Here is a 27,593-nt window from a genome sequence, read left to right as displayed (position 1 = left end):
GGTTGAGGATTAAAGGCAGTTTCTTCAACTATCACATCTTCAACGAACATTGCCCACACGAGGAATCATCCGATGCCGAGAACGCGAAGCTGGAGCAAAAGTTCGACAGCTGCCCGCAGAGGGACGTCAAGATCGTCATCGGAGATATGAACGCCCGCATAGGAAGGGAGGAGATGTACAAGCCGGTGATCGGGCCGAATAGCCTGCACACCGTCACCAACGACAACGGCCAGCGGTGCATCAACTTCGCAGCCTCCCGCGGTATGGTGGTACGGAGCACATTCTTCCCCCGGAAAGACATCCACACTGGAGAACAGTTTGACAGCTTGCCCAGAGCAGACGTGTGTCCATTGAGCGCGTTTTTGACGGTGTTTTTTTTTAACTTTCGCCGACGGCCATGGCGGCGGCCGCGACGGCGGAGAGTGAGTGGACGGAGCATAGAACCGAGGATGGAAGGCCGTTCTACTGGAACGCGGCCATGAAGAAAAGTGTGTGGGAGAAACCGGACGGGTTCCAACCCAAAACGCAGGCGGTGACGGGCATGGAGGTGGAAGACTCCGAAGGAGGAGGAGAGGACGGGGGCGAATTTCGTCCCGTGATCAAGGTTCGGCGCAGGAAGGCTAACGAGGAGATCAACGTCGGCGATGGCCAGGAAGTGGAGAAACTGCTCAGCAACAACAAGTTCAGCCCGCTAGCGGAGAAGAGCAACAACAACAACAATGCGAATCCAGCAGCAGAAAAAACCACCCCTGTGGTACCAGCACACGGCAAGTCGGCCGGGGAAAAGAAGCAGCCGCCGCTGGTGGTGAAAGAAACGAGCTTCGCCCTTGCGAAGGTGATGTCGACATGTGATGTCCAACCGGAACACAAACTGACACGGTACGGCACCAAAATTACGTGCTTCTCGAGCGACGACTTCGACACGGTGCAAGCCCACCTGAAGAAGAACAAGGTGCAGTTCTACACGCACGGAAAGCGCAGTGCGAGACCGCACCGGGTAGTAATGCGAGGTCTCCCGAACGCGGAACCGGATTACGTCAAGGAGCTGCTCAAGACGGAACATCAGCTGGACGTTTTGGCAGTACACGCCATCAGGCGGAAGCAGCAGCTTCCCGCCATCGAAGAGACGCCTTTCATCGTGCTCTTCCCCAAGGGGCACACCAGTCTGAAGGAGTTGAGTAGCAAGGTAAAGAAAGTGGGACCAGTCGTCGTCCGGTGGGTGGCCTACCGGAACAAAGAACCGCACGTGACCCAGTGCAAGAACTGCTTGCAGTTCGGTCACGGAACCAGTAACTGCCATCTCAAGCCCAGGTGCAGCAGCTGTGGGGGTGCCCACAGCACAGATAAGTGCAAAGCAGAAGAAAATCAAGCCAAGAAGTGTGTCAACTGCTCTGGATCCCACGAGGGTCTAGACCGCAGCTGTCCCAAACGTGCGCAGTTCATCCAGTTGAGGCAGCAGGCGTCCAAGCCGAAGCCGCCAGTATGGAAGAAGGACAAACAGACTCCGGCTGGAGCCACGTTCACCGCGGCGGATTTTCCTCCGCTACCTGGAGCGGTGCCGTCCATCGGGACGGAAGAAAAGCATCCTCGTCCCGCAGGAAGAAGTCCAGATAATACTGGCGCCGGCGCCGGTGCAACCCCGAAGGAGGATCAAGGCGAACCGAAACTGTACAGCGAGTCGGAGCTATGGTCCATTTACCGAGAGTATAGAGTTCGCTTGAGGCAGTGCAAGACACCCGAGGAACAGATTGACGTGATCGCACACTTGCTGACACATGGCACGAGAAAATGATAATCTAAATCAGTTCCGTTTTTTTTTATTTATTTTTCTTTCATTATTTTTTGTACTATTGATCCTCGGTCCTAACCAAGGGTCCTGATTGTTCAAAATCAACCAGCACAAATAGCAGGCGACGCGATACTGCCCTGACGAATTCCTACTGTTTGTCACTTTCTCACCATTCGCTCCCGAACACTCTCGCTTCTGCTCTCCTTCTCTCTCTGATCGGCTCAGTCTCCGAACGGCTCAGGCAGGCCGAACGTCACCGATCGCTCTGAACTGAAAACATTTTATCTCTGATGCGCTGTGTTATACTCATTCATTTGGGTTGCCTAAAATCAATGTAATCAATTAAATTGTGCATTTATTTTGATTTCATAACATTATAGGCACCATTCAAAGAAACTTCCACCAAGAAAAAATCAAATTGATGGCAAACTGAGGGCGTGAAGACAAAAAGACTGCCGAGCTGGCATTTTGTTAGAATGGCTCTTCGCTGAGCATGGTAGTATGTGAGTGTCGTCGAGCGACGGAGTAGGCAACAATTTTCACGATGTATTTGTTCGCTGAGTGAACAGTTCGGGCCACTCGCTGGCTGCTTGCGAGTATCATTCGCTCATGAATGCTAGCGGGTTAGAATAGGCGACGACTGGATAGGTGATGAGTGAGTGGTTTCTGTTCATTGAACCGAAAATCAGGACCCTTGGTCCTAACCTGGTCACAGCACCTAAAAGGACCTAATAAAAACAAGTTATGAAAAAAAAAGACATCCACAAAGTCACCTGGACATCGCCTAACCAACGAACAAAAACACAAATCGACCACGTCCTCATCGACGGCCGATTCTTCTCGGACATACGGAACATCCGCACGTACCGCGGTGCGGACATCCACTCGGACCACTACCTGGTGGGTGCAAGCATGCACTCAAAACTGTCGACGACGTACCACCGACGACGGAGCCGGCTCCCACCGCCGTTCAACACTGAGCGGCTGCAGGACACGGCTGCGGCTCAGCACTACGTGCAGCAGCTGGAAGCGAGCCTGCCAACGGAGGAGGAACTCGGCGCTGCCTCGCTCAACGATGGATGGAGCAGAATTTGCTCGGCCATCGGCAGTGCCGCTGAAGCCGCGCTAGGTAGTACGGTCCGAGTTGGAAAGCAGCGCTGGTTCGACGAGGAGTGCCAGCGGCTACTTGACGAGAAGAATGGAGCAGCTGTTCCGGCAGAACGAGACGCGAAAGTTCTACGAGAAGGTTAACAAGTCCCGCAAAGGCTATGCGCCGCAAGCCAACACTTGTCGGGACGCCGAGGGAAACCTTCTTATGGACAAAGGCGAGGTGTTGAACAGGTGGCAGCAGTTCTTCAACGAGCACATCAACGGCGATGTAGCGCATGGAGACGGCTTTGAAGCCCAACTTGGACCGCCCGCTGCTGACCAACAGTTCCCGGCACCTGATCTGGAGACGGTGAAGAAGGAGATCAGGCAGCTGAAGAACAACAGGGCCGCCGGTAAAGATCGGTTACCCGGTGAGCTCTTCAAATATGGAGGAGAGCAGTTGGCGAGGGCGATCCACTTGGTGATTTCTAAGATCTGGGGAGGAGAAACTACCAGAAGAATGGATGGATGGTGTCGTGTGTCCCATCTACAAAAAGGGCGATAAGCTGGACTGCGGCAACTACCGCGGTATCACGCTTATCAACGCGGCCTATAAAATCCTCTCCCAGATCCTCTGCCGTCTGCTGACACCGCACGCACGGAGGTTCGTGGGCCCCTATCAAGCGGGGTTTACTGGCGCTCGGGCCACCACGGACCAAATTTTCTCGCTCCTTGAGAAATGCCGTGAGTACAACGTGCCCACACATCACATCTTCATAGATTTCAAGGCAGCGTACGATACAGTCGACCGCGAACAGCTATGGCAGATCATGCACGAGAACGGATTTCCGGACAAACTGACTCGGCTGATCAAGGCTACCTTGGATCGTGTGATGTGTCACGTGCGAGTGGCAGGGGAGCTAGCGGACCCTTTCCAGTCGCACCAAGGGTTACGACAAGGTGACGGCTTATCCAATGCGCTGTTTAACATCGGACTTGAGGGAGTTGTGCGAAGAGCGGGTATAGACACGAGAGGCACGATTTGCAACAGGACAGTCCAACTTCTTGCTTATGCGGACGACATTGATATTATAGCAAGAGACCTAGAGACGGTGAAAAGGGTTTACACCGCCTTAAAGACGCAAGCAAGACGAATTGGATTGGCCATGAATACGACGAAAACAAAGTACATGAAAGGGAGGGGCTCAAAGGACGTTGACCCCCCAAGACTCACCCCTTTAGCTGTGGATGGCGATGTGCTGGAGGAGGTGAGCGAATTCGTGTACTTGGGATCGCTGGTAACGGCCGACAACGACACCAGCTTAGAGATCCGGACTCGTATCCACTCCGCGAATCGCGCCTACTTTGGATTACGGAAAACCTTGACATCTGATCGAGTGCAACGCGCCACGAAGCTGACCCTGTACAAGACACTGATTAGACCGGTTGCCCTCTATGGCCATGAGACCTGGACGCTGCGGCAAGAGGACGCACGAGCCCTTGGAGTTTTCGAACGGAAGGTGCTGCGAACGATCTACGGTGGAGTACGTACAACTCAGAACGAGTGGCGAAGGCGCATGAACCACGAACTGCACGCGCTGCTGGGAGAACCGACCATCGTCACACTGGCGAGAATCGGGAGGCTCAGATGGGCCGGCCATGTCGCGAGGATGGACGAAGACCATCCTGTCAGGATGCTCTTCGACCGCGCGCGACCGGGTGGCGGCACAGGCCGGAGAGCAGGAGCACAGCGTGCACGATGGGGAAATCAAATCGAGGCGGACCTAAGAAAGATCTGCAACCTAGGAGACTGGCGAGCTGCAGCCCAGAACCGAGCAACATGGAACAACCTTCTTGATACAGCACGGGCACCGCGTATGGTGTTCTAAGCTGATTGGTATGGTATGGTATGTATGACACTGTTCGTTAGAGGTGTGAGCGGATGATGAAGTTAGATACATTGACAAGACCGCTGTTGTCCCTAGCATTGGGTTTTGCCTTGGGTTAGGATTGGTGCTGGCTGAATGTAGTACTGCGGCAGCCCGATGCCATTGTCCCGGCTTCAAACCATAGTTCCACTGGTAGGCCGGGATCCGGCTGTACGGCATCTGAATCAACAGAATAAAAATCGGTGCCCAATGAGCAGTTCTCTACGGAATCGGTCTTTTTTCTTTAATTTTAATTTTTGTATTTTTTAATCCGGCTGAAATTTTTTTGGTGCCTTCGGTATGCTCAAAGAAGCCATTTTGCATCATTAATTTGTCCATATAATTTTCCATACAAATTTGGCAGCTGTCCATACAAAAATGATATGTGAAAATTCAAAAATCTGTATCTTTTGAAGGAATTTTTTGATCGATTTGATGTCTTCGGCAAAGTTGTAGGTATAGATATGGACTACACTGAAAAAAAATGATACACGGTAAAATTTTTTTGGTGATTTTTAATTTCACTTTTTGTCACTAAAACTTGATTTGCAAAAACACTATTTTTAATTTGTTTTATTTTTTGATATGTTTTAGAGGACATAAAATGCCAACTTTTCAGAAATATCCAGAATGGGCAAAAAATCTTTGACCGAGTTATGATTTTTTGAATCAATACAGATTTTTTCAAAAAATCGAAATATTGGTCGCAAAAATTTTTCAACTTCATTTTTCGATGTAAAATCGAATTTGCAATCGAAAAGTACTTTAGTGAATTTTTGATAAAGTGCACCGTTTTCAAGTTATAACCATTTTAGGTAACTTTTTTGAAAATAATCGCAGTCATTAATTTTTTAAAAATAGTGCCCATGTTTGCCCACTTTTGAAAAAATATTTTTGAAAAGCTGAGAAAATTCTCTATATTTTGCTTTTTTGGACTTTGTAGATACGACCCTTAGTTGCTGAGATATTGCCATGTAAAGGTAAAAAAAACAGGAAAATTGATGTTTTCTAAGTCTCACCCAAACAACCCACAATTTTCTAATGTCGATATCTCAGCAACTATAGGTCCGATTTACAATGTTAAAACATGAAACATTCGTGAAATTTTCCGATCTCTTCGAAAAAAATATTTTCAAAAATTTAAATTCAAGACTAACATTTCAAATGGCCGTAATATTAAATGTTTGGCCCGTTGAAGTTGAAAAATTTTTGCGACCGATATTTCGATTTTTTGAAAAAATCTGTATTGATTCAAAAAATCATAACTCGGTCAAAGATTTTTTGCCCATTGTGGAAATTTCTGAAAAGTTGGCATTTTATGTCCTCTAAAACATATCAAAAAATAAGGAGGAGGGAAGTGGAATTGAAAAAATACGACAACCTTTCTAAAGTGACCAATTATAAAAGGAAATACTTAATTTTAAATGCGAACAATTATTTTGAATTTCAACATACATTATTTTTGGGCTAAACATGTTTTTATTTATAATTTTAGAATGTGTGTCATAATATTAAGCATAAACAATGTATTTTCCTTAAAAATCGATCAATTTACCCTTCAATTTACCAATTATTACCATGTTTTCAATAAGACCGATAGACACGGAGATATTTTCAGGAAATGTAGTTAAAAGTGTGTACTTTTAGGTGCATTGTTCGGTTTTGCGCCAAAATGCGCCATTTTCAAAACATAGCAACTTGAAAATAGGCTCAAAATCACTTAAAAAGGGTTATAACCCCTCAAAAAAGGCTCATAACATTTGCTGTTTTTGACGAAGATGTGTAATTTTATGTCATAAACAACTCTTCAGAACATAGTAGGCCGCTAAAATACAAACATTTTGAGTTATCACCAAAAAAGTGCTTTTTTGGATCTTTTTTTGCAAAAATGGCGTATATCTCGAGTAGATTAAGAGCTACAAATTTGGCGCCTTCGACAAACTTTCATGAAATTTTCTCCTCTACAACTTTGCCGAAGACACCAAAGCCTTACAACGTCATCCAACAAAGTTAGTTTTTGGTTGACACCCTGGAAGGTCGTCACCCTGTATGTCAACAACTTCAAAAGATAGCCCTTATCAAGTACAACAACTCTTCCGAAGACACCATTTGGCTAGGACGTCAAATAAAGGAGTTATCAATTTATTCCACTTAATTTTGCCATTCCGAACACTGTGCAATGGTAGAACTTTTTTCAATTCATAACATCGACTTTGTTTATTTATAACGTAAGGCACAAAAGAAAGTCTTATGATGAAAGCAAAGTATCATAAATGATATGATTTCCAAAAGAAATAAAAAACGCAATTTTCACCAAAAGAATATATTCAATCGTACAATATGTTTGTACGTTTGCAATCAAACAAGCGTTTATGACAAACGCGATCATAGCAAGCTTTCCATGCGCCAGTGGCAACGCACACCGCGGTTTTGGCTTTTTAACTTCGGTGAACCGCGTATGCCGCACGGTGCAGGGAAGCTAGCCATTCAGCTTCTAAGAAAGTGACAGAGTCAGAGATAGTTATTTTCAACAACCGCACCACTACACACTCAATCGCGAGAACCTTAGGTAGAAAGCCATTGGCTACGCCAGCATTGAAAACGATATAAACGATGAAAGCTTGGAAAGCTTGGAAAGCTCCTATAGGAATCCAATGAACCCTGTTAAATAAAATTACGAAAATGAAGTCTACATTTAGGCGATTTTAGGAGCGCACGGGAAACAAATTGATTGTAGCCGGATGAATGTCCTATGTCACAGAAGTTTTTGCATAAACATTGGACAGTTATGCAAAAAAGGACAGAGCAAAAGAAACCGAAAAGCTACGATATCATACATGTTGTAGAAAACATCGGTAGACAAGCTACTACAAAACGAGTATAAGTCGAGCCACAAAATATATGCGCCAGCATTCTCGCGCCAGTATTCGAAGCTTCGTTGACAACTTGTCGACTTGGCGACGAAGCGTCGAAAATCGATGCAGTGTGATTTTTTGACGATTTTTGCGATTAAAATTCATGCTGAATCGACATATTTACGAAGCTGGAAATGACGTCCAGCCTTAAAGTAAAACCTATACCTTTCTTTAGGAAGAAAGGCAAAAACAAGTATTTAAAACACATGCACACAATCAAAAGATTATTAAAAAAAATGTTTTGGGATTAAAGAAATACAAATATTGCCGTAACACCCGTCTGGCCTGTGTCCGATTGTTGGCCAATCCGGTCTTACCGGATCACCTGAAAATAGCTTTGCTTGTAAACCTATCAATTAACATGTCTTGAGGGCCCCTTGCTTCCCTAACTCTACCACCTCCTCGTGTAGCGTTTCCTTCGTAGACCGGAAAAAATGATTATGATTATTTGGGATGAAATTTTATTTCAATAAATAACCAGGTAGCAGTGATAGATCAGCGCGCCCGAGTGCTTCTAGCAGATGGGGCGAATGAAGCTAGTTTAGGTAATCTCAAATACTTAAAACTTTAAAATTCGGTATCTCTGGTGAGGTCAAATTAAAAAAAATAGGGCTGTTTTGAGATACGGCCATTTAAAATTTTCAATTGTGCAATACAGGTAGAAAAATAAAATAAATTAATCTAAATTATGATCACGGAAATGGATTCTACGTCCAATTTCCTTCAAAATTGAGTCGAAGACCGACCCTCTAAGATTTGTGGTTCCTGAGTTATCGTCGTTTTGAAGATAGGGGTTTCGCTCAAAAATCGCCAAAAAGTCGATTTTTTGAGAGGGTACTAAAATGGAGGGGGTGGTCCAATTTGGATGAAAATCGGGATTTTTGCATGTTTTGATAGTCTCAACAGCTCTGTCAAATTTGAGCAGAATCGGAGATGGTAATTTTCAAATTTGCATTTTTTTCTTGCACACTTCAGGTGGAATGACCCATATACGTTTATCCTTTCCATTTTTCATCGGTCTGATGGCCGAGCGGGCTAAGGCGCCAGTCTTAACTGTTGTTGCTGGGTTTGAGTCCCGTCGGTTGCAACTTTTTTTTGTTTACAAAAATTGTACATGCAACGTGTAATATTAAGTGTCTTTTTTTGGCGAAGATGATGTGCATGCCTTTGCATGCGATTTTACCATCGGATTTTTGCTGTGTTGTTGAACAAAATTAGGGTATGGTGGTCTAAGCTTATTGATATTGTATGATATGTATGAGTCAATCTTTTATGTTGTTTTTTTTACGAAGGTGATGTGCATTAGTATGTAACAAAAATTACTTTTCGGCGGGCATTCAAGGGTTTGTTCCGGTTGGCATACTAAGCCCAAATCCAAAATATGAGCTTGATTGGACGTAACAGGAGCTGGCGCTCCGCCCTTCAGTTTTAAATGGGACTTAACCCGTAAAAAAATATTTTTTTTTGAGTCATTTTGGCCACTGAAGCGTTTATTTTCAACAGCATTGGCGTGTGATCCTTGCGCATCTTTTGGTATATATAACATTGAAATTTGGAGCACCCTGGAGCTCGGTACAGGCCTTCAAAGTTTGGCATTTTTTTTTCGAAAAATCGGCCCCGGCAAAATCAAATGGTGTCTAGGGCGTCGCGAGGCGCGACGCATATCTTTTTTGCCGGGGCCGATTTTTCGAAAAAAAAAAAACGTTTCAGTGGCCAAAATTCCTCAAAAAGTGACATTTAAAAAAAATACTTTTTTTACGGGTTGAATCCCATTTAAAATTGAAGGGCGGAGCGCCAGCTCATGTTACGTCCAATCAAGCTCATATTTTGGATTTGGGCTTAGTATGCCCCCCAGCCCAAATCCAAAATATGAGCTTGATTGAACGTAACATGAGCTGGCGCTCCGCCCTTCAATTTTAAACGGGATTCAACCAGTAAAAAAACCCTTGAATGTCCGCCAAAAAGTCATTTTTTGTTACACTCTAATGTGCATGCTTTTGCATGCGATTTTACCATCGGATATTTTCCTCTGTATGTATGAGTCAATCTTTTGTGTCAGTGTTTAGATTTGTACCACTCTACTTCAACATCTAGCAATACCTTTGCTCTGAAACGTAAAATAATGAAACATCATCATGACTGCCAGAAAAAATGCTAATATACGGTGGAAGGCAGCTGTTTCTTTCTCTCTGCTGTTCTTGGAAGTTTTTAACATCGTGATCTTTTTATAGGTTCTCTTATCAGGATCAGCCGCTGGAGAGTATGAAAAGATAGAAGTAGATCCAGGTACCAAGATTTTGACAGACACAATGATCGCTCCAAGAAATGATTTCCTGTACGTTTTATCGACAAAAAAGGTTTGTGAAAATTTAATTAATTAAATAAACGATTTTTTTTTCTCCTAATTAAATATACCTTTATTAAACATTCTTGTAATAATTTCATTTGTTTTACATTCTAGGTGGTGTGACCCAATGCTCTTCATTTTTGTACTTTTCGTTTTATTATTGACTGTTCACATTCATTTATTCACTTCAAATTGTTTTACATTTTAGCTCTGCGAAGAATACATTTGGGTTAAAAAGAAAAAAAACACTTTAACATCTAATCCTATACACACAAAAATATTACTTTAATGACAAAATTAACATTATTATTGATGAAAAAGTTGCCAAAATTTGCTTTAGAAACAACATTATTTTGTTTAAAAAATGAAAACTTCTACTGGAAATGTTAGTGAAAATCTCCTTACTAACTGATTTAAAAGTCTTAACATTTAATACGACTAGGTATATAATTTTCTTTCATTTTGACATTCTTGTGTAACCGTGTACGCCTACACTGAAAATATGCCACACTTTTTATTCAAGTGCCCAAACACTTGAAATATTGAATAAAACCACACAGCATAGATCTAATTGGTTTGTGTTTCAACATCAATCCAACCAAATGCAAGTGTTTGCGCGATTGAATTTTTGGTATTTTATGACACGTTATTGTCATTCGGGTGGCTCAAGCATTTCAAGTGATTTGCTCATGAATTTGCCCCACTGTCATGAACTATTCAAAGTGATGAGGAAAACACTTGAAATTGATCATGAGATATACCCAAAACCCAAATGTCAACAAACACTTTGGTGGGTCCGGTTATGCTGGTGAGTCTACACAGAAAAAAATATGTGAATTTACACTACATGTAAACATTGTTTCTAATGTAAACTCGCTTGATGTAAAATTCAAATCCGATCTAAATCGTTGAATTATATGTAATAATAAGTTATGTAAAATTAAAATCAATGTGAGCAATTCTCTACAAAACCGGCCGATTTCGACCATTTTTATTTTTTGTATTTTTTGATTTGGCTCAAACTTTGTGGGGGCCTTCCCTATGACCAAAGAAGCCATTTTGCATCATTAGTTTGTCCATATAAATTTCCATACAAATTTGGCAGCTGTTCATACAAAAATGGTACGAAATATTCGAAAATCTGTAACTTTTGAAGGAATTTTTTGATCAATTTGGTGTCTTCGGCAAAGTTGTAGGTATTGTTAAGGACTATTTAGAAAAAAATAGGTACACGGAAAAAAATTTCCCGATTTTTTTATTAACTTTTTTTTCACAAAAACTCAAATTCCCAAAATACGTATTTTTTGATTTTCGAGATTTTTTGATATGTTTTAGGGGACAAAAATCCGCAACTTTTGAGCTATAGAGAAACATGGTCAAAAAATCTGCCGCCGAGTTATGATTTTTTGAAAAACTGGTGATTTTTGGAAAAAATCGAAATTTCATACATAAAATTTTTTTGACCTCATTTTTTTATGCAAAATTGAATTTGCAATCGAAAATTACTTTACAGATTTTTTGATAAAGGGCCCCGTTTTCAAGATATAGCCACCGAAAGTTTGATTTCAGCGAAATATTTGCAGTTTTTCGATTTTTAAAAATAGTGACCATGAGTGACCATTTCTAAAAATATTTTTTTTGAAAAGTTCAGAAAATTTGCTATAAAATTGTCTAAGAGACACCGAAGATTGGACCCTCGGTTGTTGAGATACAGCGGCTTAAAGAAAAAGAAACACGAAAATTGAAGTTTTCTAAGTCTCACCCAAACAGCCCACGATTTTCTAATGACGATATCTCAGCAACTAATGGTTCAATTTTCAATGTTAATACATGAAACATTCGTGAAATTTTCCGATCTTTTCGAAAAAAATATTTTGAAAAAAAAAATAAATCAAGACTAACATTTTAAAAGGGCCAAACATTGAATATTATGCCCATTTCAAACGAGCCAAACATTTAATATTACGGCCATTTGAAATGTTAGTCTTGATTTTACATTTTTGAAAATATTTTTTTCGAAGAGATCGGAAAATTTCACGAATGTTTCATGTTTTAACATTGTAAATCGGACCTATAGTTGCTGAGATATCGACATTAGAAAATGGTGGGTTTTTTGGGTGAGAATTAGAAAACATCAATTTTCCTGTTTTTTAACCTTTGCATGGCAATATCTCAGCAACTATGGGTCGTATCAACAAAGTCCAATAAAGCAAAATATAGGGAATTTTCTCAGCTTTTCAAAAATATTTTTTCAAAAGTGGGCAAACATGGGCACTAATTTTTAAAAATGAAAAACAGCGACTATTTTCAAAAAAGTTACCTAAAAATGGTTATAACTTGAAAACGGTGAACTTTATCAAAAATTCACTAAAGTACTTTTTGATTGCAAATTCAATTTTACATCGAAAAATGAAGTTGAAAATTTTTTGCGACCAATATTTCGATTTTTTGAAAAAATCTGTATTGATTCAAAAAATCATAACTCGGTCAAAGATTTTTTGCCCATCCTGGAAATTTCTGAAAAGTTGGCATTTTATGTCCTCTAAAACATATCAAAAAATAAAAAAAATTTAAAATAGTGTTTTTTTTGCAAATCAAGTTTTAGTGACAAAAAGTTAAATAAAAAATCACCAAATTTTTTTTACCGTGTTTCATTTTTTTTCAGTGTAGTCCGTATCCATACCTACAACTTTGCCGAAGACACCAAATCGATCAAAAAATTCCTTCAAAAGATACAGATTTTTGAATTTTCACATATCATTTTTGTATGGACAGCTGCCAAATTTGTATGGAAAATTATATGGACAAACTAATGATGCAAAATGGCTTCTTTGGGCATACCGAAGGCACCAAAAAAGTTTCAGCCAGATTAAAAAATACAAAAAAAATCGAATGACCGAAATCTCAGAGAATTGCTCTACTGTCAAAAACTGCTCGAATACGGGTACTCCATTACAAACGTTTTAATAATTTTGTATTGGACATAATAATATTTAAAATTCCCGCCGAATCTCAAAATGCAGAATTTTGAAATTAAAAGGACAGATTTAGTTTTATGGTCGAAATGGAGTAGAAAAAAAAGTTGTTTTTATTGATGTCGGCCATCGTGTCACCAACTGTTCATTGCTGGTGAGCAATTCTCTACCAAAACCGGAAATGGATTTTATTTGTATTTGTTTATTTGGCTCAAACTTTATGGGGGCCTTCCATATGACCAAATAAGCTATTTTGCGTCATTGGTTCACCCATACAAGTCTCCATACAATTTTGGCTGCTGTCCATACAAAAATGGTATGTGAATATTCAAACAACTGTAACTTTTGAGTGAATTTTCTGATCAATTTGGTGTCTTCGGCAAAGTTGTAGGTATTGTTGAGGACTTTTGAGAAAAAAATAGGTACACGGAAAAAAATTGCATATTTTTTAATCAACTTTTTTTTCACTAAAACTCAATTTCCCTAAATATGTATTTTTTTCATTTTCGAGATTTTTTTATATGTTTTAGGGGACAAAAATCCGCAACTTTTGAGCCATAGAGAAACATGGTCAAAAAATCTGCCGCCGAGTTATAATTTTTTGAAAAAATAGTGATTTTTGGAAAAAATCGAAGTTTCATGCAAAAACAAATTTGACATTATTTTTTAATGCAAAATTGAATTTGCAATCGAAAAGTACTTTACAGATTTTTTGATAAAGGGCTCCGTTTTCAAGATATAGCCAACGAAAATTTGATTTTAGCGAAATATTTGCAGTTTTTCGATTTTTAAAAATAGTAACCATGAGTGACCATTTCTAAAAATATTTTTTTTGTAAAGTTCAGAAAATTTGCTATAAAATTGTCTAAGAGACTTTGAAGATTGGACCTCGGGTTGCTGAGATAGAGCCGCTTTAAGAAAAAGAAACACGAAAATTGAAGTTTTCTAAATCTCACCAAAATAACCCACCATTTTCTAATGACGATATCTCAGCAACTAATGGTCCGATTATCAATGTTGATACATGAAACATTCGTGAAATTTTCCTATCTTTTTGAAAAAATATTTTGAATTTTTTTAAATCAATACTAGCATTTTATATGGGCGTAATATTCAATGTTTGGTCCTTTTAAAATGTTACAGGACTTAATACAAGAAGTGGGACTCTAACTGTTTTCTATTCAGAATTATGACAATTTCAGTAAAAAAGTCGAAGCAAAAAATGTTTGCGTGTAGTGGATCCTTAAATAATTGAACAAGTCTATTTTTTTTAAACACCTTAAGAGCGAGTCCACGAGCAAAGCATACCCATCTCGCATCGACCTCACCAATCTGCCTGAAATTTTCAGGGGTTGTTTGTACATATGAAACTAGCATCTGGCCAAAATATGAGCACTCTAGGTCAACGGAAAGTGGGGCAAATCGGGACACAATGTTTGAAGGTTCAAAAGCGTCAAAAATCTTAAAAAGGCTAAAACATAGGCAAAATACAATTTAATTTTATAATTCAAAATGCATCTGAAAGGGCTTGAAAAATGCAACAAAATGCAGGGTAGAGCATCCTAATTGATTAAATCTAAAGGGAGTTATTGTCATTTTAGTGAAAAAATAGCATAATTTTAAAACTCAGATAAAAAAATGTTCCATCCAGATATCAACTCGGTTCGACCTGCAGCTTGTAGGGGACATCTGGGACTACCATCTGAGACTGAGAACGCTTTGGGTAAGGCAGTTTAACATATTAAATAGACACTTTTACTTTTAGTGAATTTTTTGGTTGTAATTTTTTGCTCGGGGGACCCCTTATATCCCATTTTCTGATGATAATTTTATCATATTCGTGTTCCTGAGACAATTTCACAATAGAAACATGCATAAAAATGTTTATTTTCATCCATTTTAACCCTTTAAAAAATTAAAGTAAAAAAATCAGGGGGCAAAAAAATATTTTTTCAAAAAACTTAAAAATTTTAAAGGAAATAGAAGTCTAACCAACTGAAAACAATCCAAAATGCATTTTCCAGCGTTCAAATTCATGTTTAGCATATCTGGGATCGATGAAAAATATTTTATTTTTTTATGGAATTCCAATGTTTTTTTTGGGGAAAAAAAAACTTTTAAATACTTTGATATTTTGAAAACTAATGATTGCAAAACAACTGGGCAGGTGTAAAATGCATTTCAAAACACTTTTTTCATTCTAATGTTGAAATTATGGCCTGTAGTTTTTTTGCCCCCCCTCGACCCCGACCAGAGTCGAGGGACATAAACTTCAAAAAGTATTTGCAACGGCCTATATCGGGGTGATATAATTGCTTTAATTTTAATTTATTTTTCAAATTTTAGAATTTTCTCATTATTTATATGTTTAAAGTGTGTACTGGGCTGGATCACACAATTTCCATGTACGTCCTCTAAAATAAATTCAAAAGAGATTTAAAAAAATAGTGACTTTGAAAATTGTCTATTTCAATTTTTAACAGTTCTGCTCCAGGATGTTACATTTGCAATTCAGAGATTTGGAGAACCTTTCAACTGAGATCAATTCATAGCCTTTGCAGGGAGGATACATATTTTTACGTTTAGATTTTGCCTTGGATTTTGCTAACTGGGTGTTCTTTTAGGGAAAAATTGTCTATTTCAAAACCAGGGTATCTTTGATAGTCGCTGTGTTTCTTCAAAATTTCAGCCTAAAATTATGCAAATTGATTTTATACAGTATGTAAAAAAAGTATTTACACCCCTTGGGCACTATGCATATTTTGTGATGAAACATGTAAAAAATTTAAAGTTTGACAGGAACCTAGTACTACGTTTTGTTCAGAAACTCATGCCAAACATTTTGCTACAAAAAGCTCATGAAAAGATGATTTCTATAAAAAGCCTTGGGCCTTGCCAGGGGAGTATTATATAGATCGTTATAGTACTCATTTTGTCAAGGGGCATGGATAGATCCGTCATGGTAATGAAATTGAGGGTTTAATTGTATTGTTCCAAATACTGTTAAAACTTCCATTTTATTAACACAATGGATATCGTTCCATGCTGATGAGAACCCGCTTTGCCGTAGCACCAAGGCTTATCGATGTCTTTTGGCTTAACCATCTAGAAGTCGCGTATTTTGGACACTCTTAAAATGTCCTTACAACGTGTGTACAATGAATACTAACGCGACTGCGGGTGAGTTAAGCTGGCGTCGAGACCAAGAGGTTCTCCGATAGTGGAAATATCACAAATGTACAACAAACCGCTACATATGTGACTTTTCCCCTATCGAATGTGGGAGTTAGGTTAGGACTTAGTTTTCAAAAAAAATAGTTTCTCATTCGAATTCCAAATTCAAATTAAAATTGGGTCTTTGAAGATTTTACATTTAGTAATTTTAGGAATTAGATTAAAGATAACAATTATCAGAATTACATTAGGCAGTTAGCGGGGCAAGTAATACAGCTAGAATCGTTAATTTTCATTCATGTTGAGTACTGTTCTGATTTGTCAAAGTTGCCATAGCGTCTCGATCAATCAATAATGAAATGATATCGGACAAAATTCGTTAATCTGTTGATCTAACGGTTCTCGGATTATGGTTGTATCGACCATTGTTGCGAATCGAGGATCTACTGGAGTTTTGACGATCAAATAGAGCCTAACATTTCAAAAGGGCGCATGGGTTTTGTGAGCAGGAAAGTGTGTCCCTTTCACTTAAATGATAGTTTTCATAAGGTGTGAGAGGGTTACACTCTTGTTTACAAGAGTTATGTCCCCTGATGAAATGGAAGGCACGAAATGGGCGTCTATTTTCTCATTCACGACGCCTGTATAACTTATAAAATAGGAACTGTTCATTTATGTTTATTGGTTTTGGAAGCGGCAAGACAGGTTAAAAGGCAAGATAAAGGAATGTTTGGCTTTGTAACTAAAAATTTTGGGGATTTAAGATTAAAGTTATTTCAGAAAGTTTAGTTAAGGTTTTGGCAGAAATGCTTCTAGGTGTAATGTACGACAAGACTACTGACGAACGTGACAGGACGAGAACCCCGTTTAGAGGTTTTAACATCAAGATTTGTATTCCATGAACAAGTTATTTTATCTTTCGTTTTCCAGTGCGATTTTTTGTTTCCATTTAGAGTTGGAATGCATAATAGGGTATCTTTGAATTCCGGGCCTTTTTTGTTTTGTTTTTTTTTTTTGAATAACTACTTTAGAGTTACTTTATTAGGTTTTAAATTTAGATAAACGTAACCGTTCAATCAATCCAAGTTCTTACCACTCACACCTACACTAATTTTCTTTCACCTTCCCCCTCCCGATCCCCTATATCTTCCGGTGGTGTTCATTTGGTATGCAATACTAGTTCGGCCACTACCCTTTTTTCCACAAGAAACCGGACTTGGATTGACTTGAGGCCGCGTCCCCCACCTTGCTCCGTAAAACGAAAACGAAAACGAAAAGATGATTTCTATAAAAAGTTATATAACAAATACTATTACGAAAATAAAAAAGGTGCAAAAAAAGTTTGTACACCTTTCGAAAAATTAACATAAATAATGTTATTTGTTGACAAATCACCATAAATCCAGTCTCCCAACTCCAAATAGGCATCCTTGACTGATTAAAAAAATAATTTGGATTGAATATAAAGTTTACTAACTACTTAGTATAAAAGTTTATATAACTCTGGAAATTCTATATAAAATTATCTAAACTTAATTTTGCAAACTTTTAATTGAACTAAATGTCAATATATTACCATATAATTGCTAAATGAACATTTTGGAGTGGGTATAACACCGTTTTGGGGGTATTTGTATCGATAGAATAGATTTTTCGTTGGAATTTCGTACCAACCCGGAATTACGTCGTCGGAAAATCCGCCGGCATCTATACCGGTCCTCAATTCACAAGTCAACCTATGTGGCATCAGAAAGGGCATAAAATTTCCGATCTTTTGATACCCATACATCCAGGTTTTCTATAAAACCCACGTTTTTAAATACCTAAGCAAAAACGTTGTTATGGTTTCGTTTGAGCAACCTGCCAAAAATGTATGGAATTTCGTAATTTTGTTATCGTGGATCAAACTTACTTTTGTCCAGGTATTTAAAAACGTAGGTTTTAAAGAAAACCTAGATGTATGGGTATCAAAAGATCGGAAATTTTATGCCCTTTCCGATTCCACATAGGTTGACTTGTGAATCGTGGACCGGTTCGGATGCCGGCGGATTTTCCTACGACGTAATTCCGGGTTGGTACGAAATTCCAACGAAAAATCTATTCTATCGATACAAATACCCCCAAAACGGTGTTATACCCACTCCAAAATGTTTATTTAGCAATTCTATGGTAATATATTGACATTTAGTTGAATTAAAAGTTTGCAAAATTAAGTTTAGATAAGTTTTATATAGAATTTCCAGAGTTATATAAACTTTTATACTAAGTAGTTAGTAAACTTTATATTCAATCCAAATTATTTTTTAATCAGTCAAGGATGCCTATTTGGAGTTGGGAGACTGGATTTATGGTGATTTGTCAACAAATAACATTATTTATGTTAATTTTTCGAAAGGTGTACAAACTTTTTTGCACCTTTTTATTTTCGTAATAGTATTTGTTATATAACTTTTATAGAAATCATCTTTTCATGAGCTTTTTGTAGCAAAATGTTTGGCATGAGTTTCTGAACAAAACGTAGTACTAGGTTCCTGTCAAACTTTAATTTTTTTACATGTTTCATCACAAAATGTGCATAGTGCCCAAGGGGTGTAAATACTTTTTTTACATACTGTATGTCGATTCGATCGTGAAGGCTAACTTTCTTTTAATATTTCATTAAAAAAAAAAGTACAATTAAAATTAGTTAGCTAGCATATAAGTTTTAAAAAAATTAAAGAAAATTTAAAGTACATAATGAAATAAAAATTAACATTTTTCAAACAACAAAATGTAAATTTATTTAGAAAATTGTTGTGCTGAAAATGCGTTTAAATCTGAAGATATTTATGATTTTTGTTAATATAACCTTGAAAACATGTAACATAGTACAACGAACACTTATCTACCAAGCTTAGTATGGTTCCATACCATTCTGTTTGTATAAATAATTCGTATTTATAATTTTCCGAAACACCCCGAACATAAATGTCACCCCGGTTTACAGTATTCTTGCAAGTGTGAACTGAAATGTGAGTGATGTGATTAATTCAAATTTTTAAAATATTTTAAATAAAGATTAGGTGTCGGAGTCGGAGTCGGAGCCGGAGTTAACAATTTGTGGAAAGCTGGAGTCGGAGTCGGAGTCGGTTAAAAGTTAAAACTTTCAAATCAGTTAGCAATGAGATTTTCAAAAACTGTAGCAGTAAAAGTTTTCATTTTCAAAACAAGATAAATAAATTTAATGTAGCAAATGTTGACCACCTTTTTTCAAGAGTAAGTTACTTTTGTCAAGTGGCAGTGCGTGGCCAAATGGTTACGCTGTCCGCTTTGTAAGCGGATGATTCTGGGTTCGATTCCCATCTGCTGCAACCTTCCATCGGATGAGGAAGTAAAATGTCGGTCCCGGCCTTGGTTGTTAGGCCGTTAAGTCATTCCAGGTATAGGAGTCGTCTCCATGCCATAAGTACAAACAACACACCAAACCAAGCCTACTCCGGTGGAATCGCTGGCGGCGGTTGGACTCGCAATCCAAAGGTCGTCAGTTCAAACACTGGGGTGGAAGGTTCCTTGGAGTAGAAAGAGGTTTGGGTGCTCTCCCCATTCAAGCCTTCGGACTCGTAGGTTCGAGCAGAAACTTGCAATAGAGACCACAAAAGACCCGGGGGTCGTTAATGTGGATGGTTTGTTTTGTTGTTACTTTTGTCATTACAGTAATATTTTGTGTGTAGCAATGCTAATTTTATTTACCATTTGCCTAATCTTTGTTTAATTCTTTATTTGTTTATATATTTTAATACTTTTTCATCTGCTCTATAAGCAGAGACGCATCGAGCTCTATAGGCTCAAGAAAAACTGCTTACCTGCTCTGTAAGTTAGAACAGAGCTAAGCTCTGTATGCAGCGAACAGAGCCAGCTCTGTATGGGGAAAAATAATAATGAATCTCAAAAACGATAAGTTTTAGAAAGTTGACATGTTCTAGAAAGATGCTGGTACCAAAAGATTCTATTTTATAAGTTATAAAACGTCCATTGTAGAAGGGGAGATGTTTCGAAATAAATAACGCCAACGCGTTGTGTTTGACTGTCCGAAACGTTCTGATTTTATTGTGATCGAAACGTCCCCCAGAGCCTCACACACGAGGTACTGAGGTTTTGCTTACTAAGCATTAATCGAGCTACTTGCTTTAATCGCGGCGAGGTAAACGAAGTTTAGCTTTGTTCGCAGTTTGGGTTTCTGTTGTCGGCTGTGCTGACGATGTTGGTGGCGTCGATCAATTATGCGGAAAGCAATTTCCGTAACTGCTCCCTCACCAAGAAAGGATCGTCCCGATCCGTATCGACTGCACATACATTTTCCATCGAAAAGAACTACCAAACAGGTCACTTAGCGAGTTTGAAATATCAAGCTTCTTTGGTGATGTTTGAAACATTATAGTTGTTGCTGTTTTGTAATTAAGTGTTACAAAACAATCGTAATGGCGCCTGAAACCACTCAACCGTGCACGAAGTGCAAGAAAAATATCAATTCACGGCATGGAAAACCATTACAGTGCGACGGAAAGTGTAGACAAGTGTGGCACAAAGCGTGTACAAGTGTTTCCGATGCAGAATATCAGGAAATCCTAACCGTTCCTGACAAATTCTGGTTTTGTGCTCCCTGCAAGGAAAGCAGAAACCGTAGCAGAAGAAGCACAATAAACATGGCTGACCAACAACCGTCTACACCCCTCACGGTAAAAGCTGGAGCTGCAACATCCACTATGGAAGCTACGATCGCCCGAATCGAGTCCAAACTTGACCAGCTTATCGGCTGGCAAAAGGATGTCGTATCGGAGATCCGTGGCATGCAAAACACGCTGGACGAACTGCGGACAACCACGGAAACTCTAATGGATGAACAGCAGCAACTTCGCTCCGAAAACTGCGAGATGCGGAGGCAGCTGGAGTTGAACGAGATTGAAATCGACAAGCTGAAGCAGGAGACGCTGCGGAAGACATTGGAGATCTCAAACGTTCCCGTTACCGAAGAAGAAGATCTCTTTGGCATAGTCGCCCAGATTTGCCTAGGGATCAGCGTCACACTGGACAGGTCTCAGGTGAAGGAAATCTTCCGGGCTCCAACATACCAGTCCCAGAAGTCGCAAATTCCTCCACCTATCCAAGTCAAACTTAGCAGTAAGGAGAAAAGAGACGGAATGCTTAGGAAGAAGAAAGAGAAGAAGGAACTCACGACGGCAATCCTAAACATGGCGACCGACAAGCCGGCCAACATCTACATCAACGAGATGTTGACCAAACGAAATCGGTACCTGTTCAAACTGGCAAGAGGCTTGAGGCGAAGCAACAACATCAAATTTGCTTGGTTCAAAGATGGCAGACTGTTGGTTAGGAAAACAGAAAAGGCTAAGGTGAAGGAGATCACCACGACTTCCTCGCTAAATGAATACACGAAATGATCCTAACCTCCAACTGCCCTTCCAACCAAGCTCAACAACTAACAGCACAATCAACCACCTCGAGTTCAAGAACAACAACAGTCTCAAGCTGTTCTATTTCAACGCCAGAAGCCTAAACGACAAACTTACCGAGCTGGAGTTTCTCCAGCCAAGACAAAACGGTCCTGGTGGCTGTGTACCGCCCACCAGATACGCTGAACGCTATGGTGGACAGCTTCATGGAGCTCCTGGACACCTTTCTAACTGCACGAAGTAACCGCCCAACGATAGTAGTCGGAGATTTCAACCTGGATCTGCTGACAACAACACATGCCGTTCAGAGGTACACCAACATCGTGCTATCGAACGGGTTCTTCTTCTGCGGCAATCGACCAACACGTTACGAAGCCTGTCTGGACCATGTCCTGACAAACAACAGCGAGCTGCTCATCTCCGTCCAGCAACTGCAGTACAATCTTTTCGATCACGACGCAATGTTCATCGAAGTGGATCGACCGATTGAGCTATCACCGTCAACAGAAGCCTACTACCTCAAGGTCGACACTAGCAAGTTTCGAGAGTTCCTGCTGCACAACCCAACCCACACCAACGAGCTGCTCGCGGTAGAAGATAACTATAATTCCTTGCTGTCACAACTACGTTCAGGACTCGATGCTGCTACTAGCCGTGTGAGAGTAAGGAACAACAAACGCTCACACTCGAAACCGTGGTTCGACCTGGAGATGAAGCAGTGTATTCGGACCAAAAATTATTGGTATGCGAAACACCGGCAGAACGTCCACAACGAAGTCATCCGAAACACATACACGCACTGGGCCAACAGGGTGACCACTTAGAAACGATCAAAGGCGAAGCAGCACTACGGTAGCAGTTTCGCACGGCAACAAAACAATGTGACTGGATTATGGGATGTGATTGGGCAAAAACAAGCACACAAAGAAACCTTTATCCAGCCAGCAACGTAGTCCGGATAGCAAGCGTCGCTATATTGGTGAAGCAAACAAGTACTTTGCCACAGCTGGTAGGAACCTGGCTGAACGCATCCCGTACTCCGCCTTGCGACCACTCAATGCACAAACAAACCACCAATTCTCCATAACACCTGTGACCCGGGCGGTGGTCCTGCGGACAATCACTGACATGACTGCAACGAAGTCAGCTGGCTACGACGGTTGTCAACCCGGAGTCCTTAAGGCTTGTTCAGACTACAGATACTAGTCGATAGTATTGTCAACGTCGTGAACTCCTCAATCCGACAGTCCCAAGTCCCAAGCGCTCTGAAAATCTCCAAGGTGGTCGCTATCCCCAAGACACTCACTGCTAAAACCTTCAACGACTATCGGCCGATCAATATCCCGAGTGTGACTGACAAAGTTCTGCAAAAGGTAGTAAACAAACAGCTGATCGACTATCTAGAAGAACACACACTGCTGTCGCCGCACCAATACGGCTTTAGATCACGATCCAACACTCAAACTGCCTTGTTTGATGTAGTTGTGGAAATCCAAACTCACTGCGACCGTAAAGAGAAGGTATCAGCTGTTTTTCTGGACTTGAGCAAAGCCTTCGACACCTGCGACAAGAGGGTTTTACTACGTCGTCTTAGTGAGCTCGGAGTAATTGGGGAATCTCTCCAGTGGTTCGCCAGTTTTCTGGATCGCCGGCAGCAGTACGTGAGTGATGATGGTGTTGACAGCGAGCTACAAGTCGTCGATTACGGTGTCGTTCAAGGTAGCATCATCGGCCCCACCCTGTTCAACTGCTACGTAAACAACTTGAAGGCAGCTCAATGGAACTCTCTTCATGTACGCCGATGATATTGTGTTGGTGTACGTTGCCACTACTACCGAAGAACTCCAAGGCAAGATGAATGAGGACCTAGTTCAGTTGCACTGCTGGATGAATGAACACAAATTAACGGTAACTATCCAAAAAACCAAATACATGTTGTTCAATGAATCAAGCAGGATACGGTGGACGCTAAGCTACGGCGATGAAAGCATTGAACGGGTCGACTACTTCAAGTACCTGGGTGTCTGGCTGGACAGTGACCTGAAATGGGAGTACCAGATCGGGAAGCTGAACAGCAAGTTATCGCAGGTTGCCGGGATCTTCAAGAAGATCTCGCCCGTGGTTCCAGACCAAACGAAGAAGATGCTGTACTTCTCACTGTTCCACAGCCACATGGTCTACGGGATTGCAGTTTGGGGAGCAGCTGGCAGCTCAATGGTCAGTCAACTACAAACTACACAGAACAAGGCGATCAAGAACCTATTTGGCTACCGTCGTCGTACAGCTACTGCATTCATCCACACACGCAACCAGCTCCTCACCGTCGGTAGCACGTACTCGGTGGTCGTATGTAACCACATACACAAGGTCCTGCAAGGCGGCATCCATACCAAAACTGTGCTGGGCCGAGGTGTGGACAGACACGGGCACTTCACCAGAGGAAGGGGAAATCTGACTGCTAGCCGGATCAACACAACGACTTTTGGGCAGAACTCAGCACTCTACAAGGCAACAATGCTGTACAACGGCGAACGGCCTCTTCCCGAGGACATCAAAGGACTTCCAACTTCTCAATTCAAAAAAGAACTAAAAAACAAACTATTTGAAGAACAATTTTAGACTGTTGTGAAAAGTTTCTTCTCTTAAATTTCTATAGTTTTTTTTTGTCTCTCTGTTAATTGTTAGTTTTTATTTGCTATTATTTAATGCTTGTAAACAAAATGTAAAGCAAAACAAACTAGTCAGTCACTACGAGCCGTTGGCTCATTGGCAAATAAACGATTAATAATAAAAATAAGTAAATAATAAATATTTGTAATCAAAGATTACGTAATCCTTAATTACATCTTCGTTTGTTACATTTCTGTAACTCTGAATTACAAATTGAGACTTGTAATTGCTATTACAAACAAACTATTATTTCATAGCAATGTTTCCTCTTAACAATTTCAAACACACTCGAATAACTAATTTTTTTGCTACATAATTTTGAAATGGTTTTCTTTGTTTTTTTATCACTTACACACCTTCTAAAAAAATAAATTTTAAATCTTGTTTTTGTCCTTTTGTCAAATTAGTTAATCTGATCATGCTGAATTATTTAAATGATTTTCGAATTGCTGATTTTGTTTTTACACACACACACACACACACACACACACACACACACTACCGTTCGCGGGTTTACCTGGATGTCCTGGGGTGTCTTGCACGGTCCTTCCGTGTCCTCCGTGAAGTCCTTCTCATTGGTGAGTCGCGGCACTTTACTTAATCACGCCGCGGAGCTTTAAGCGTAGCTCGGACGGCTTTCTTCGCGATCTGTACGACGCGTACACTTTCCGATACACCGGGCAAATGGCCGATCTACGGCAGGACATGGAACCGCGAACCTCTGATCCGGCGAAGTCCCATATTTCGCCCCATCATCATCAATCTACCAATCCTTGCGATACTCTTCGGCCCTCTGGTGGTGGCTAGCGGCGTTACTCCTTCTCATTGGCGATCTCATACGGGGTGGTCGCGCTCGCTCTCCGTGGGTGACACAAACCGAATCGTCTCACTCTCAACGACACACACTCGCTTACCTGCCCCTGTGTCACTGGAATTCACTCACTACACACCCACTGGTTACAATTATTCTCTCAGACGTAATTATAATTTTATTGATTTTAGTTGTGCAAAACAAGAAAAAACTATTTATTTTCTAAGATACATTGTACAATGTACAATGTAAATACTGCTTGCATCAAACACAAAGTGACCGCGTCGTAGGCACAGGTAATATGAAGCATGTTTGGTAGAGATCGTGTGAAGTGAAAACTAGTATAGCAGAGTGTTCATAGAGAGTTTTTTTGTTAAATGCTCTCGTCAGGTCTGTTGAAAGAAATTTCAGAGATGATTTTTTTAAATTCTTTTACCTTTTTTGAATAAAATAAGAAATTGAAATTAAAGAGCAAAAAACATTTTTTCTTTTTTTTTCGGGCAAGGAAATCAGTGAAGGGTTTTTAGCTCTAAATGCTCTTTTTGGAAATTGGAAGTTTTATTACCTGTATTCTAAACTTTTTTATTTTCAAGCAAAGGAAATCAGTGAAGAGTTTTTAGCTCTGAATGCTCTCTATGGAAATTTGCCATTTTATTACTTGTATTCTAAAATTATTTTTCCAGAACACTTTTTAGTGATAAAGTTAAAAAAATCAAATTATTCATACTGAAAATAAATCGCTGCAAATATTTAAAAAATGTATCAAAAACTTCAAAAAATTGCAACGATCATTGAAATTCGAATGTTTTTTTTAAATAAAAAAAATATATCAAGATATTTAATTGCAATCGTCAAAAACAATATCTATAAAATTTTAAACAAACAAAAATTAAAATAAGTCAAATAAACACATTTTTTAATGTTATCTTTGTTTTTCATTCTTAAAATCAAGATATATGAATCATATTTTTATTTATTTATTTATTTTTTTATTTTATTTTTTTACTTTAAAAGAACTCAATCATAAGAACATTGAAAAAAATGTGTTTACTTTTTCAACTTTTATCAAATACTAGTTCCGGCCCGCCACTGCTTCAGAAAAATTAGATCCGGCCCACAGGGCCAAAAGGTTGGGCACCCCTGGTTTAAGCTCTTAATGCTTTTTATGGAAATTCGGCATTTTATTACCTGTATTCAAAATATTTTTATATTTTTCGAACAAAGGAAATCAGTGAAGAATCTATAGCTCTAAATGCTCTCTATGGAAATTTGCCATTTATTAGCTGTATTATTAACATTTTTATATTTTTCAAACAAAGGAAATCAGTGAAGAGTTTAAGCTCTAAATGCTCTCAATGAAATTTTGCCATTTTATTGTTCTTTTATAATTTCCTTGCTCGAAAATAATTTAAAAGAAATGTGTTTTGCGTGGTCGAAAGGTTACGCTGTCCGCTTTGTAAGCAGATGATTCTGCGTTCGATTCCCATCTGCTCCAACCTTCCATCGGATGAGGAAGTAAAATGTCGGTCCCGGCCTTGGTTGTTGGTAGGCCGTTAAGTCATTCCAGGTTTAGGAGTCGTTTCCATGCCTTAAGTACAAACAACACACCAAACCAAGCCTACTCCGGTGGAATCGCTGGCGGCGGTTGGACTCGCAATCCAAAGGTCGTCATTTCAAACACTGGGGTGGAAGGTTCCTTGGAGTAGTAAGAGGTTTGGGTGCTCTCCCCATTCAAGCCTTCGAACTTCTAGGTTCGAGCAGAAACTTGCAATAGAGACCACAAAAGACCCGGGGTAGTGTGGATGGTTTGATTTTTTGTGTTTTTTTTTAAGTCTTCCGAAAAAAAAAATCATTATACACACAAAAAAATATTTCCAAATGTTACATCATTTATGTAACACTTTTGCACGTCATTAAACATTTAAATTTAAATGCAATTTGATGTAAATTTGCAACAAATTATACGTAAAAGCATGATTTTACGTGTGATTCAACCGTTTACGTCGAATCTCAAGTTTACATCAACTGAGTTTACATGTGATTCATTTTTTCCGTGTCGAGTAAATTCACATATTTTTTTCTCTGTAAGGTTAAAAAGCTGTTAACTGATTTTCTTTTCATAAAATTAAATTAATTGTTAGAAGCTTTAGTTTTTATGTTTTTTTTTAATATTATCTTAATTTGTTGCACGAAACTTGTAATTTTGTTGAACATTTGTTTTGTCAAGACAAACATAAAAATAGCTGTAAAGTAATTATATTGTTTCTTATATAAATTACTTACCAGGACAATAAAAAGAATATAATTTTATAAATTTGTATTATTTTATCTGAAATTTCTTTCAACCATCCAGACGAGAGCATTTAACATAAAAACTCTCTATGAACACTCTGCTATACTAGTTTTCACTTCAGACGATCTCTACCAAACATGCTTCATATTACC

The 27,593-nt window shown here is 39.4% G+C and overlaps 1 protein-coding gene across 2 annotated transcripts in view; it reads left to right on the top strand.

Moving 5' to 3' along the window:
• The window catches only part of LOC119770555 (plexin-B), a 229,288-nt gene that overhangs the window by 111,636 nt on the left and 90,059 nt on the right, over positions 1 to 27,593 (top strand). For both annotated transcript variants that reach the window (XM_038265645.1, XM_038265646.1), the window contains exon 5: positions 9,953 to 10,078. In XM_038265645.1, coding sequence (XP_038121573.1) covers positions 9,953 to 10,078 — 126 coding nt within the window. The remainder of the gene's footprint in view (positions 1 to 9,952; positions 10,079 to 27,593) is intronic.

Source organism: Culex quinquefasciatus, chromosome 3 (assembly GCF_015732765.1).
Source record: "Culex quinquefasciatus strain JHB chromosome 3, VPISU_Cqui_1.0_pri_paternal, whole genome shotgun sequence".
NCBI lineage: Eukaryota > Metazoa > Arthropoda > Insecta > Diptera > Culicidae > Culex > Culex quinquefasciatus.
Note: the sequence above shows the minus strand (reverse complement) of the source record. Positions and strands in the feature narration are given on the sequence as shown.